Below are 13,822 nucleotides of genomic sequence, written 5' to 3'. Positions count from 1 at the left end.
CCCAGCATCATGCAATACACCTATGTAACAAACCTGCATGCATACCCTCTGAATCTGAAATAAAAGTTGAAATTATAAAAAATAAAATAAAATCATATATCAAATTAAATTATATATACACCATTGTATAAAGATTTTTAAAACCTGACCTCACTTTTTGTGAAGATTTTGAAAATAGCAGTCATCTCCAAACTTTTCTTGTTGGCAAATAATGTATTAAATATGCTAAATATGATGTCGTTACATGATCATGAGAGTTTTTTAAATTTCTAGAATACATTTTGGTGGAAAGAGCATCATCAAGAGGGAAAAGACTGTCTTCTATTTAAAATAATATTCCATAAATGCACCTTGAATAAACCAAAGTTTTATGTATGCAAAAACTACATAGAACACAAATGGTAAATTAAAGAGTCTATAGATCCTTCAGAAATTCCAAATGATAGAAACTAGAATCTTCATGGTTTCTATGAGGTGGATATTTCACCCACTGTCAGTTTCAGAAAGAAGTAAACACTATAACTGAAAAGAGACTAAGTCAAGAAAGAAACCTTAACTTTTTTTTTAATGCGTTATTTTGAGTGACAATTTCAAAGTATCAGAAAGAATAAGAAACCAATTTCTTTAAAGACTACTGGTGAAAAAGTTGGAAAAATTACAGACAACTCACTGAAATGAAAGTAATAGGGGTTGGAAACATGTACAGTTACATGATAAACATACCTACATACCTTTTCAACTGATTATTCAGAACAATTCAGAGAGAAGAAGTAAAAAGAACAAAGCAAACCAAAACAGGAGCTCAGAGCTCCAGGCAACAAGAAAACACACCTGACACGAGGAGAGACATTAAGGTGCAGTTTAATCTTTTTAATCTAAGGTTTTTTTTTTGGGAGATGGAGTCTCACTCTGTCGCCCAGGCTGGAGTGCAGAGGCGCGATCTAGGCTCACTGCAACCTCCACCTCCTGGGTTTAAGCAATTCTTCTGCCTCAGCCTCCTGAGTAGCTGGGACTACAGGCACACACCATTACGCCTGGCTAATTTTTTGTATTTTAATAGAGATGGGGTTTCACCATGTTGTCCAGGCTGGTTGCAAACTCCTGAGCTCAGGCAATCTGCCCACCTTGGCCTCCCAAAGTGTTGGGATTACAGGCATGATCCACTGCACCTGGCCTATTTAATCTAAATATTAATTAAACATATATATATATATAGAGAGAGAGAGAGAGTTTTGTTTTGTTTTGTTTTTGAGACAGAGTCTCACTCTGTCGCCCAGACTGGAGTGCGGTGGTGCGATCTCAGCTCACTACAACCTCTGCCTCATGGGTTCAAGCGATTCTCCTGCCTCACCCTCCCCAGTAGCTGGGACAGGTGCCTGCCACCACACTGGGCTAATTTTTGTATTTTCAGTAGAGACAGGGTTTCACCATGTTGGCCAGGCTGGTCTCAAGCTCCTGACCTCAGGCCTCCCAAAGCGCTGGGATTAGACATGAGCCACAGTCCCGGCCTAAACACTAATAATTGAAACTTATGGGACTGCAAGTCATAAACTGAATTAGGATAGTCCTCTGGAAGGTACAATGTAGTAGAAGGAAGATCAGAAATCAGAAGGCCTGGGTCCATGCCCTGATTCTGCCAGGAAACGAGTCTAGATCTTTGACAAGGCACTTAAACATTCACGGTCTGGACTCTTAATCTAAAAACGATTATGTTTGAACAGATGATTTGGGGGATTCCTCTTAACTGTAAGATTTACAGACTCATTATTTGTAACAGATGCCTTAAATTGGCACTTAATGAATGTTTGTTTCTTTTACTTCCTACTCTGACTTAAGTGTTTGAAGGTTTGTAAAAGAAAGCAAAAATAAGAAAGTATGTGCCCTGCTGTTTAAATAAACTGGATTGCCGGGCAGGCACGGAGGCTTACAGTGTAATCCCAGCACTTTGGGAGGCTGAGGCAGGAGGATCACTTGAGTTTGGGAGATTGAGACCCCATGTCTTTAAAAAAAAAGTTTTTTTAATTAGCTGGGCATGATGAAATGCACCTGTAATCGCAGCTATTTCGTAGGCTAAAGGGGGAAAATCGCTGGAGGCCAGGAGTTTAAGGTTACAATGAGCTGTGATCATACCACTATACTCTAGCCTGGGTGATGGAGCAAGGCCTGGCCTCAATCAATCAATAAACAAGCAAACAAACAAACTTTGTATGATCTATTTTATATTTAAAGGAAGTTTGTAAAAAGCCTAGGTTTTCTTTCTTTCTTTCTTTTTTTTTTTGGAGACAGAGTCTCCCTCTGTTGCCCAGGCTGGAGTGCAGTGGTGCGATCTCAGCTCGCTGCAACCTCCGCCTCCCAGGTTCAAGCAATTCTCGTGTCTCAGCTTCCCTAGTAGTTGGAATTACAGGCGCATGACACCATGCCCAGCTAATTTTTGTATTTTCAGTAAAGATGGGGTTTCGCCATGTTGGCCAGGCTGTCTCAAACTCCTGGTCTCAAGTGATCTGCCCACCTTGGCCTCCCAAAGTGCTGGGATTACAGGCATGAGCAACCGTGCCTGGCCAAAAAAAAGCCTAGGTATTTTTTTTTAATTGCCTAGCCTACTGTGATTCACGCTTCATCAAGTTAGCACTGTGAAGAGCATATCTGGTGTTTGGGAGAGATTTAAAGCCCCTACATAATAAACATTTCTGGTCACAAAACTGTCACTTAGAGTAAGAATGCCACCTGAACACACCAACTTCCCTGGCAATGCTGAATGTGGAAGGGTTGTCACAGAGAAACCTTTAGCAGGTTAGGTTACTATTAACATAATAAAGTGTAAACCTGCTTTGAAATAAACCCATTTACATAATCACAAAATTAACAAAACATACCCCTCAAAGCCTTAATACACAAAACAGCCATCTAATAAGGTAATTAAGCCTAAACTAGTCTTACACCCTAGAAAGTTGAAACTGCTCAAGTCCCTACAGGAAAGGACAGCCCCATCATTCAACTTGCCAATAAACCTGCTTTAGTGATAGATCATTATGTTCCTACTCAGATAAATTAGTAGCTGTGCATTGCATTGTTAGTAATAGACACTTAATAACCAGGTTTATAAATCAATTTGTATTTACTCTTATTTACCACTTACATAAAACCATAAATTTCACAACCTGATTTATACGTGAGTCAAGAATTATTCCTCTAGGAAATATAAAGTTTAAAGCTCATGATCTTAACAGTACAAAGGCTAATGGATAATCTTACCCGATGAAATAAGTATGCTCAAGCTTTCTAGCTTGCCATACTGAGCAGCCACAAATAAAGGTGTGATTCCAAAGTCATCCTGGCATTCCTTGTTTGCTCCTTTTTCAAGAAGCAATTTTATGATCTCAGCATTTTCCTAAAGCACAGATTCACATTTTAAATAAGAAAAAAACAAAGAAAATAGAAGGTATCTTTTTTCTTACTGTGTTTTTTTTTCTTTTTTATCCTCTCACTAAAGGATAACTTGAAGAAAAAAACAAAACAGTATACTGCTGTATTAGTTGGAAAGAAATTGGCCAAACAATCAGATTATCCTATATTTCTAGTTAACCCAATAAATGTAAACATGAAACACTGATCTCTAGGAATTATAAACCTTATAGAATCCTGCAAAATTAGCTTGCTAACCAAAGCACTAAGGAGCACTCACAATTTCTAAACACATTATTATAAATAAAATAACCCACTGCTCTTTATCAATTTATATCTCAAATAACTGATGGTTTCTTAAATATGCCATCAACATTTTCAAAATGTAGATAATCCCTATAGCCCAAAGCTTCTACAGCTGCTACAGAAGTTGGCTTATTCACAATCATCATTAGCATTTAGACTGCCTTTTCTGTACTGCACTAACCATCATAAATCACAGGCAAGCAGAAAGCAAAAACTGCATAGGACTGTCATTTTAAGAGGGTAAAACACACAATTTACATGGAAATGAAATAATAAATTCAGAGGTTACCTGAAAAGAAGCCTGGTGCAAGGAGTTCCATCCACACATAGAATGGGATCCATTAACATTTGCTCCGTGTTGAAGCAACAGCCTTAACACATCTATCTGTCCATTTTCAACAGCTGTAATACAGCAGTTAGAAAAATTAATGTCAGCAAAAAGGCATGTTTGTAGGACTGGACACTTTGGTGATGTTCTCATCACTTACTCACCTCAGAACCACAATGCTCTGATTATTCCTAAACATTTATCACAATTATCTTAGCCCAAATCCATTAACATATATCTAATTCTTTCTGAACACATACAAAATGATTTTCAATAGCATGTTAAAAGACACAGAGGAACTGGAGCCAAGAAGCAAACGTTTATTCTCTCTGAAAATGGAAACAGCCTAGCTCCAGTTTGTTAAAATGAAACTGGGAGGATATAAGGTGGACAATTCAGAATCAACAGTACCAGTCTGGAAAAGCAATCTCGAAAGGAGTGAAAGGTTTGTTATTACTACATTTGATCACAAATAAAAAGAGTAACTGACAAAATGAAAAAGCAAGTTCTTCATCTTAGATTTTTTTTACCATTATAAACCATAAGCATTGTCAAAATATTCTTATATCCATCAATGAAAATGTAAACATTCTTACTTATGTGAACTAAAAGGGGATTCCAGAAAAAATAAAAAATGTTGTTAAAGAGATGCAGATTATTTTGCACAAAACTTTGCTATGAAGGTGGCACTAATTATGGAGGAATTTAAGCACGAAGTTAATGAAAAACAGAATGCCAGAATAGAATTACAAAGTGCTTTATAAAATAAGTACAAACACACACACACACCATTAGCAAATTAGGTATACTGTGAATGTTGTTAGGTGTGAGGCTACTGAGTGACTTCTTTAAATTTTAAGTTCAGAAACTTAAAATTGAGAAATAGTAGTATTTATAAGAAAGGAAGGTAAGATGTGTACAAGAAGGTCTGGCTAACGTGCTTGGATGTGAGAAAGAAGATTTAAGTTGATTTCATGTCTTGGCGATTGTGAATGGTGCTGCAACGAACATACGTGTGCATGCATCTTTACAGTAGAATGATTTCTATTCCTTTGGGTATATACCCAGTAACGGGATTGCTGGGTCAAATGGCAGTTGTGTTTAGCTCTCTGAGGAATCACCATACTGCTTTCCACAATGGTTGAATTAATGTACACTCCCATCAACAGTGTATACATGTTCCTTTTTCTCCTCAACCTCGCCAGCACCTGTTATTTTTTTACTTTTTAATACCAGCCATTCTGACTGCTGTGAGATGGTATCTCATCGTGGTTTTGATTAGCAGGAAAAAAGATTTGAAGAATAAGATTTTTTTTTTTCATTTCAATCATACAGTTATTCTATATCTCCTACTATAGTAGGAGGCAGGAAGCGGGAAGCAAGACTTCTCAGTCACAAAATTAGGAAGGCACATTTGGATAATGAGTCACATTAGAAAACACTAATATACATGAAACAATGGGAATATAAAAATTCTTAAAAGTGTAAAACAAGAAATGATAAGTGTGCTCATTATTACTGAAGACAAGTAACATGCCATTGATATTCTACTCGTTTTATATATTCAATTTATACCAAAGCTTATTTCCCCTATAAGACTCTCAGAAGTTCTTTAATAAAAAATTCTCCACCAATTTGGTGGCTCCCGCCTGTAATCCCAGCACTTTGGGAGGCTAAGGCGGGTGGACCACGAGTTCAGGAGATCGAGACCATCCTGGCTAACATGGTGAAACCCTGTCTCTACTAAAAATACAAAAAATTAGCTGGGCGTGGTGGCACGCACCTGTAGTCCTAGCTACTCGGGAGGCTGAGGCAGAAGAATCGCTTGAACCTGGGAGGTGGAGGTTGCAGTGAGCTGAGATTACTGCACTGCACTCCAGCCTGGGTGACAGAGCGAGACTCCATCTCAAAAAACTAAACAAAACAAAAAACCGAAACTCTTACTCTGAAGGGTTTCAGAAATGTAACCAATGGCTGTGACAGTACCACTGAGGTAGGAATCTAACATAACTAAGTTAATATTCAAAAGCATTTACCATGGAAAAAAAAGTTCTTCAAGCTATTTTTGTATAAACGATCTAAAGTCAATCTAATTTGGGGTGGCTCTCTGATACCCCAGAAATATATACACTGACAGTATCCATGACAGTTTTTTTTTCCTTTTTTTGAGACGAGTCTCGCTCTGTCGCCCATGCTGGAATGCGATGGCGCGATCTCAGTTCACTGCAACCTCTGCCTCCCAGGTTTAAGCAATTCTCCCGCCTCAGCCTCCCAAGTAGCTGGGATTACAGGCACCCGCAATCATGCTTGGCTACTTTTTGGTATTTTTGTAGAGACGGTGTCTCACCATGTTGGCCAGGGTGGTCCTGAACTCCTGACCTCAGGTAATCCACCAGCCTCAGCCTCCCAAAGTGCTGGGATTACAGGTGTGAGCCATCACACTTGGCCCCCACAACAGTTTGTTTTATTTTGAGATGGAGTCTCACTCTGTCACCCAGGCTGGAGTGCAGTGGCACAAACTCGGCTTACTGCAACCTCCCCATCCTGCGTTTCATGCAATTCTTCTGCCTCAGCCTCCCGAGTAGCTGGGATTACAAGTGTGCACCACCACGTCTGGCTAATTTTTGTATTTTTAGCGGAGACAAGGTTTCACCATGTTGGCCAAGCTGGTCTCGAACTCCTGGCCTCAGGTGATCCACCCCCGCCTCAGCCTCCCAATGTGCTGGGATTATAGGCATGAGCCACCATACCTGGCCCCACAACAGCTTTAAAAAAAATAACTGAAAAGTTAAAAAAATAAAATAAAGAAATTACAAATGAAATTACCATATTAAAAAAAGCCTGAAAATAATAGTAATAATTTTGGGTGGAGGTCATAAAAGGAAAAAAATCTGTTTCATATCAAATTCATACATCATTATCAGTGATTGTTAGCAAAAATCATTCTATAGCCAGTCCATGACTTGAAGATTATCAGGTAGTCAGCACTGATATATGAAGGAGAGTGAAGGTAAGTTTTCCACAAGTTAGCCTGACCTTATAAAAATTAAAGTCAAAAAATGTGTTTTGATTATTAAATACAACATAGATGACAGAAAAATTTTCATTTTTTTAACCTCATGATGCAACAGTATGTTTTCACTTTTAATATCATAAATATATTAAGAAATCTGCTATCTGCAACTATTAAAAATATTTCCCAATGATAAAAGTAAAACTTAACACATGAGCAGAAAAATATTATTTTCACAGCCCTTGTTAATTATTTCAAAATAAAGCAAATTTAACAGTTATTAATTGAGAAATCGTGGTTTAGAAAAGTGTATTTAGAGCTCAGATTTACTACCAAAGCCTCCACTTTGGAAGAGGAGCACTCACTTTGTCTATTAAAATGGAATTATCAAATTGGATGGGCTGAAGAGGAGACCCATAACTGTGCTGAATGGTTTGCTTCCAAAAAGGCGGTCATTACTTTATACAGACATACTTTCTCAAGCCTACTGAGAAAACCAAGCATAAGAGCATGTTTAGAAACAACCTAGCAAATAAAACAGACTTCACAGTCTTTTCTAAGAACAGAGTCACTCAAGTATCTATAAACACTGAGTACCTGTGAATTCCATGGAGATAGTGGGAATACAGATGGGAAGGATAGAGAAGGATATCAAAGTATAAAAAGAGTGCTTCTGCCTTGAGAGCTATCTAGATGTAGAGAGAATGATACACGTCAGCAATAGCAAACTAACCCTATCCAACTGAAACAATGTTGCTAACAGGAATGAACTACACAATGATATTTTACATTATAGTCTGTGTAGAAACTTGATTTACTTATTTTTTCCATATCTCATGAGAAGAAGCAGGCTTCCTCCTTTTTAGAGTTTCATCTGTGTCCTTTCCCTCAATTCCATACCTTCTCCACTTCCTTTTTTTCTTTTTTTTTTTTTTTAGATGGATTCTCACTCTGTCGCCCAAGCTAGAGTGCAGTAGCACTATTTCGGCTCACAGCAACCTCTGTCTCCCAGGTTCAAGCGATTCTCCTGCCTCAGCCTCCCGAGTACCTGGGACCACCAGCATGTGACACCACACCCAGCTAATTTTTATATTTTTAGTAGAGACAGGTTTTCTCCATTTTAGCCAGGCTGGTCTTGAACTCCTGACCTTATATAATCCGCCCACCTTGGCCTTCCACCTTCTCCACTGCCGAGACCAGCTCGGTCGGGGAGACCCTAACCCAGCAGTGCTAGAGGAATTAAAGACACACACAGAGAAATATAGAGGTGTGGAGTGGGAAATCAGGGGTCTCACAACCTTTGGAGCTGACAGCCTTGAACAGAGATTTACCCACATATTTATTAAGATCAAGCCAGTGATAAGCATTGTTTCTGCAGATTATAGATTAACTAAAAGTATTCCTTATGGGAAACAAAGGGATGGGCGGAAATAAAGGGATGGGTTTGGCTAATTATCTGCAGCAGGAGCATGTCCTTAAGGCACAGATCGCTCATGGTATTGTTTGTGGTTTAAGAATGCCTTTAAGCGGTTTTCCGCCCTGGGTAGGCCAGGTGTCCCTTGCCCTCATTCTGGTAAACCCACATCCTTCCAGTGTGGGCGTCACGGCCGTCACCAACATGTCACAGTGCTGCAGAGATTTTGTTTATGGCCAGTTTTGGGGCCAGTTTATGGCCAGATTTTGGGGGGCCTGTTCCCAACACTCCACTTTGCAGTTTGTTCCTCATATTGTCTCTTCTCCAGTTTTTTCTCATCATTCCTTCTCTACTGGGCTCCACTGTTCAATCTGCAAACTAGTTTAGGTTTTCCTTTCCCTAAAAGTAAAACAAACAAACAAAATATCTTCCATCTACTGTTTTCTCTCACTTTCTTTTTTTACCACTAAACTACCCCCAAAGACTACTCTTCTTGAGTCTACATTCAATGATCCCATTTTCCCACAAATCACTCGTTCATTCATTCAACAAATGCCTACTTAGTGCCTATTATGTACCAGGTAACATTCCAGGTACTAGAGATGCAGAAGTGAATAAGAGACAAAAATATCTGCCTCCATGGACCTTTTAATCACTTAATCAATAACTATCATGCAAATTCTACTGCCATAATTCATGTGAAGCTATTCCCTTGAAAATCATCATCAAATTCAATGGCCTTTTCTCAGCCTTGAACCTCCTATTCAGTTCCTACTGCCTCTGGCATTAAATTCCCCATATTTCTCTAACATAAACTTTTTTCTCCATGTCAACAGCACTGTTGTGGTGTTACAACTTTCTCTAACAACTCATTCTTCTTGGTTTACTTTTTCTATCCTACTATTCCAGAAATGTGATGACTCACCAGGATTCTGTCTTCAGTCTCAATTTTTTTATTCCTTTACTTTATATATTTTTGTTTTGTTTTGTTTTGTTTGTTTGTTTTGAGATGGAGTCTTGCTCTGTTGCCCAGGCTGGAGTGCAGTGGTACGATCTTCGCTCACTACAACCTCCACCTCCCAGGTTCAAGCGATTCTCCTGCCTCATCCTCCCTAGTAGCTGGGATTATAGATGTACACCTCCATGCCCAGATAATTTTTGTACTTTTAGTAGAGAAGGTGTTTCACCATGTTAGCTAGGCTGGTCTCGAACTCCTGACCCCCAGTGACCAGCCTGCCTCGGCCTCCCAAAGTGCTGGGATTACAGACATGAGCCACCACACCCAGCCTATACATGTTCTCTATTAGTGAATTTGTTCAGTTCTGAAACGTTACTGAGCAAATTCATCTCTAGGTGAATGATTGCTCCTAACTGAACTTTCCCTCATGGTCCATAACCAAATTTCCAAATATCTGCCAAATATTTCCATCCAGACATTCTATCAGCCCCTTAAAATCAACATGCCTAACACAGAACTGGAGGCATAAATTTAATAAAACATGCAAAACCTCTAAACCGTAAACTACAAAATACTACTGAGAAAAGCAAAGATCTAAAAAAAAAAAGTAGAATACGCCATGTTCATAGATATAAAGATTCACTATTGTAAAATTATCAATTCTCCCCAAAACAATCTAAAGATTCAATGTGAGCCCAATCAAAATACCCAAAGGTGCTACGGGTATTGTCTTAATAGTTGGAAAAAAAAACAAAAACTGATTCATACAGATGGGAATGTAAAGGGCCAAATAAAGCCAAAACAATCATGTAGAATAAAGCCAGAGGACTCATACAACCAGCTATCAAAACCAATAAAGCTGGAATAATTAAGGTAGCATGGTATTGGCAGAGGATAGAGAAAGAGATTAATGAAACAACTGAAACTGCAGAAACAGATACCCTCAACAAATGGTCACTTTTATGACAAAGGCGACAATGGTTTTGGGTCCACTGAATATCCATATGGGGAAAAAAAAATCTTGACCCCTGTCCCACACAATACCCAATAATCAATTTCAGATGGATTGGGAATTAAATTCCAGATTGGATTTAGGAACAACAAAGCTTCTAGAAAAAAAAAAAACAAACAAAAACAAAAAAACAGAAAGGAAAAATCTATAAACTGATCTTGGAATAGAAAAATAATTTTTAATCTTCATATTAAAAGCAATAAACATAAAGGTAAATAGTGATAAATTGGACCACGTTAAAATTAAGAACTCCTTAAATCAATAAAAAGATAAATTATTTTTAAAACATGGGAAAATTTGTGCAGGAACTTCACAAAGGAGAATATGCAAATAGCTAATAAAATACATGGAAAAGTACTCACCACCTTGTCATCCATTAGGGAAATGCAAATTAAAACCTGAGTGAGCAACCACAACACCACCCACCAGAATATTTAAAATGAAACACAGAGTAAGTATCTGGCAGGGATGTGGTAAAAGTGGAACTATCTTATCTAGGTGATGGTGACATAAATTAATAACCTTAAAATTGGAGGCCGGGCGCGGTAGCTCACGCCTGTAATCCCAGCACTTTGGGAGGCCGAGGCAGGCGGATCGTGAGGTCAGGAGATCGAGACTATCCCAGCTAACATGGTGAAACCCTGTCTCTACTAAAAATACAAAAATATTAGCCAGGCATGGTGGCAGGCGCCTGTAATCCCAACTACTTGGGAGGCCGAGGCAGAAGAATGGCGTGAACCCAGGAGGCGGAGCTTGCAGTGAGCCGAAATAGCACCACTACACTCCAGCCTGGGTGACAGAGTAAGATTCCATCTCAGAAAAAAAAAAAAAAAAAATTGGGTAGGGCACAGTGGCTCATACCTGTAATCCCAGCACTTTGGGAGACCAAGGTGAGCAGATCACCTGAGGTGAGGAATTCCTGACCAACATATTGAAACCCAGTCTCTACTAAAAATATAAAATTAGCCAGGTGTGGTAGTGCATGCCTGTAGTCCCAAGTACACTGAGGCACAAGAATCATTTCAGCCCAGGAAGCGGAGGTTGCAGTGAGCCGAGATCGTGCAATAGCACTCCAGCCTAGGCAACAGAGCAAGACTCTGTCTCAAAAAAGAAAAAAACATGTCTAAAAGAAGATATTGATTTCTCTTTTTAAGATTCCCTCTCTAAATTGAATAAGCTTCAGAATTATACTTTGGGTTATGACAGTATAACTGGTACTAAACTAGCCATCCATCCAAAACAATCATAAGAGTGAACAAAATAAATAAGGCAACTTACTCGGGTATTAACCAACAGGCAGACGACTGTGATTCCTGAGAGAAGTGAAACAAAAGAGATGAGCCCATGATCACCCCAGCTCTGTACCTGGGGACATTTCCCCGTTATGGTACAGTGAGTTGAAGTCCAAGTAGAGCAACGCTAAGGTTGGGGAAGGTGTACTCCAACCAGAGGAAAGAGGCTCAAGTGCAGTAGTAAACTGAGGAGACAGAGATTAGAATTTAAGTGGTTGAAATCTGCAGGTAAGGCCCTAAAGAAGAGTGAATTGTGCAGACAGGAGGCCTCTGTGTGGAAGTTGCCCAAGGGTCCTTGGTTCAAGCATAGGTTGCACACGAACAAGGTAAGGCAAATAAAAACTGCTGAAGGGTTAAGAATGGAACAGAAATAATTAGAAGTCAAACACTACTGAGGGGCCATGGAACTCCTAAGACTTCTGGCTGAGTCAGAGTGATGAGACCATACTGTTCCAAAAGAATGGAGATCAATCCTGGGTACTTGTGAGAGGAAGGGGAAGGATGTCTCCAAGCTTTTGTGTGTGTGAAATTGTCCAGGACATTTTTAAAAAGGAAAAAAAAAAAAAAAAAAAAAGACTGCCACAAATTCTGAAGGGAATTTCAAAACAAAAATTTCAAGAACCCTTTGAGTATCTAAAATATTCCTAATGTGCATATAGTATACCCTGAATTTTTTAAAACACATCAGAACAAAAATCAAACTGAACACTGTCCTATTTACTCAGTAATATTAAAGTCACATTTTATATATTAATTGAAAAATGATTTAAAACCTAAAGAAAGAGGGAGAGAGAGAAGAGACAAATAGATAAATCCACAGCAGAATAACAACACAGTAATTAGGACGAAACTAACCTTCATATACTTTGTACCTCTTATGGTATTTATTACAGCCTATCTTGAATTCTGATAATTGCAATATCCTCAATTAAATTGTAAGCCCATGATATCAGGAACTAAGCCTGATAGTGTAGAGGCCTGATAATCACCTAATCAATGGAGGATAATGAGAAAAATTCAGTTGTGACTTTTACCATCCTAATGATAAGCAAAACTAGTTGGCTAAGCTGGTGTTTCTTTGCTCCTTCACCTTTTTATGTGAGACCCATCTAGGACCACATGTTAGGGCAAAGGAGATAAATATTTCAAAAATAAAACAGGACTACTGTTCGGTTAAGGATGTATGAAGAACTGCACTCATTCTGTTGCTATCTAGAACTGCTCTCCAATATAGAAGACAGAAGCTTCATTTGGCTGTTTAAATTTTAATTAATTAAAATGGAATAAAATTAAAATTTGAGTTCTTCAATCAAACCAGACAAACTTCAAGTGTTCAAGAGTCCCATGTGGCTAGTGACTATCATAAGGGACAATGTAGATATAGGACTATTCCAAGTTCTATTAGGTAGCACTGGTCTAGAGATCAGAATTTCATTGAATTGAAATTTAACCTAGAATACTAGGCATACCTGTCTTCAAGATACACATTTAGCACTGGAAACAGAGAGCCAGGCGATCAGTTGCAGGTCTTGGAGTAAGTGTCAAAGACAGAAAGATAATGTGCAATTCTAGAAGCTAGAAAAGTACTGTGGGTTCCTAGAAAGAAAAAGAAAGCAGAATCATAGTATCTGGTATTAAAATGGTATCCAATAGAGACCAGAGACCAAGGAAAAAGATTAAGGATGAAATAAAAGACCCCACTTCGGAAGGCAGAGCTCCAAGTGTCTGGAGTACACAGAGATATGGGAGAAAGACTTTCCCCTCTTCAATCCAAAGAGGTAAGACTCCAGCTGAGACAGTAGAAGAGAAAAGCCAGAACCTCTGAGGGTAGGAACACTGCTTTTCCCACAACAGATCATATAATATAGTATGGAAAAAATCTCTAATTGTAAATGCTTAAGAAAGCAAGAATGGCATAAGAACATTTCCAGCAATAATTTCTAGGGAGACATTTTCTGATTTTGAAAAAACATCTTTTTCCATGTCCTAAATTAGAGGAAAAAATGAAGCAATCTGGGAAAACATATCTTAGGTAACAAAATATTTTTGAAAACAGGAAATTGAGAAACTAGAAGCAGCCTTTGACCCACACAAAAC

At 38.6% G+C, this 13,822-nt stretch overlaps 1 protein-coding gene across 3 annotated transcripts in view; it reads right to left on the bottom strand.

The window, feature by feature from the left end:
• Positions 1–13,822, bottom strand: part of ASB3 (ankyrin repeat and SOCS box containing 3) — a 123,625-nt gene that overhangs the window by 59,213 nt on the left and 50,590 nt on the right. For all 3 annotated transcript variants that reach the window (XM_054476183.2, XM_054476188.2, XM_054476189.2), the window contains 2 exons: positions 3,998–4,110; positions 3,253–3,388 (listed from right to left, as the gene is read on the bottom strand). In XM_054476183.2, the coding sequence (XP_054332158.1) occupies positions 3,253–3,388; positions 3,998–4,110 (249 nt within the window). The remainder of the gene's footprint in view (positions 1–3,252; positions 3,389–3,997; positions 4,111–13,822) is intronic.

Source organism: Pongo pygmaeus, chromosome 12 (genome assembly GCF_028885625.2).
Source record: "Pongo pygmaeus isolate AG05252 chromosome 12, NHGRI_mPonPyg2-v2.0_pri, whole genome shotgun sequence".
NCBI classification, from domain to species: domain Eukaryota; kingdom Metazoa; phylum Chordata; class Mammalia; order Primates; family Hominidae; genus Pongo; species Pongo pygmaeus.
This window is presented reverse-complemented; position numbering and strand designations above follow the sequence as displayed.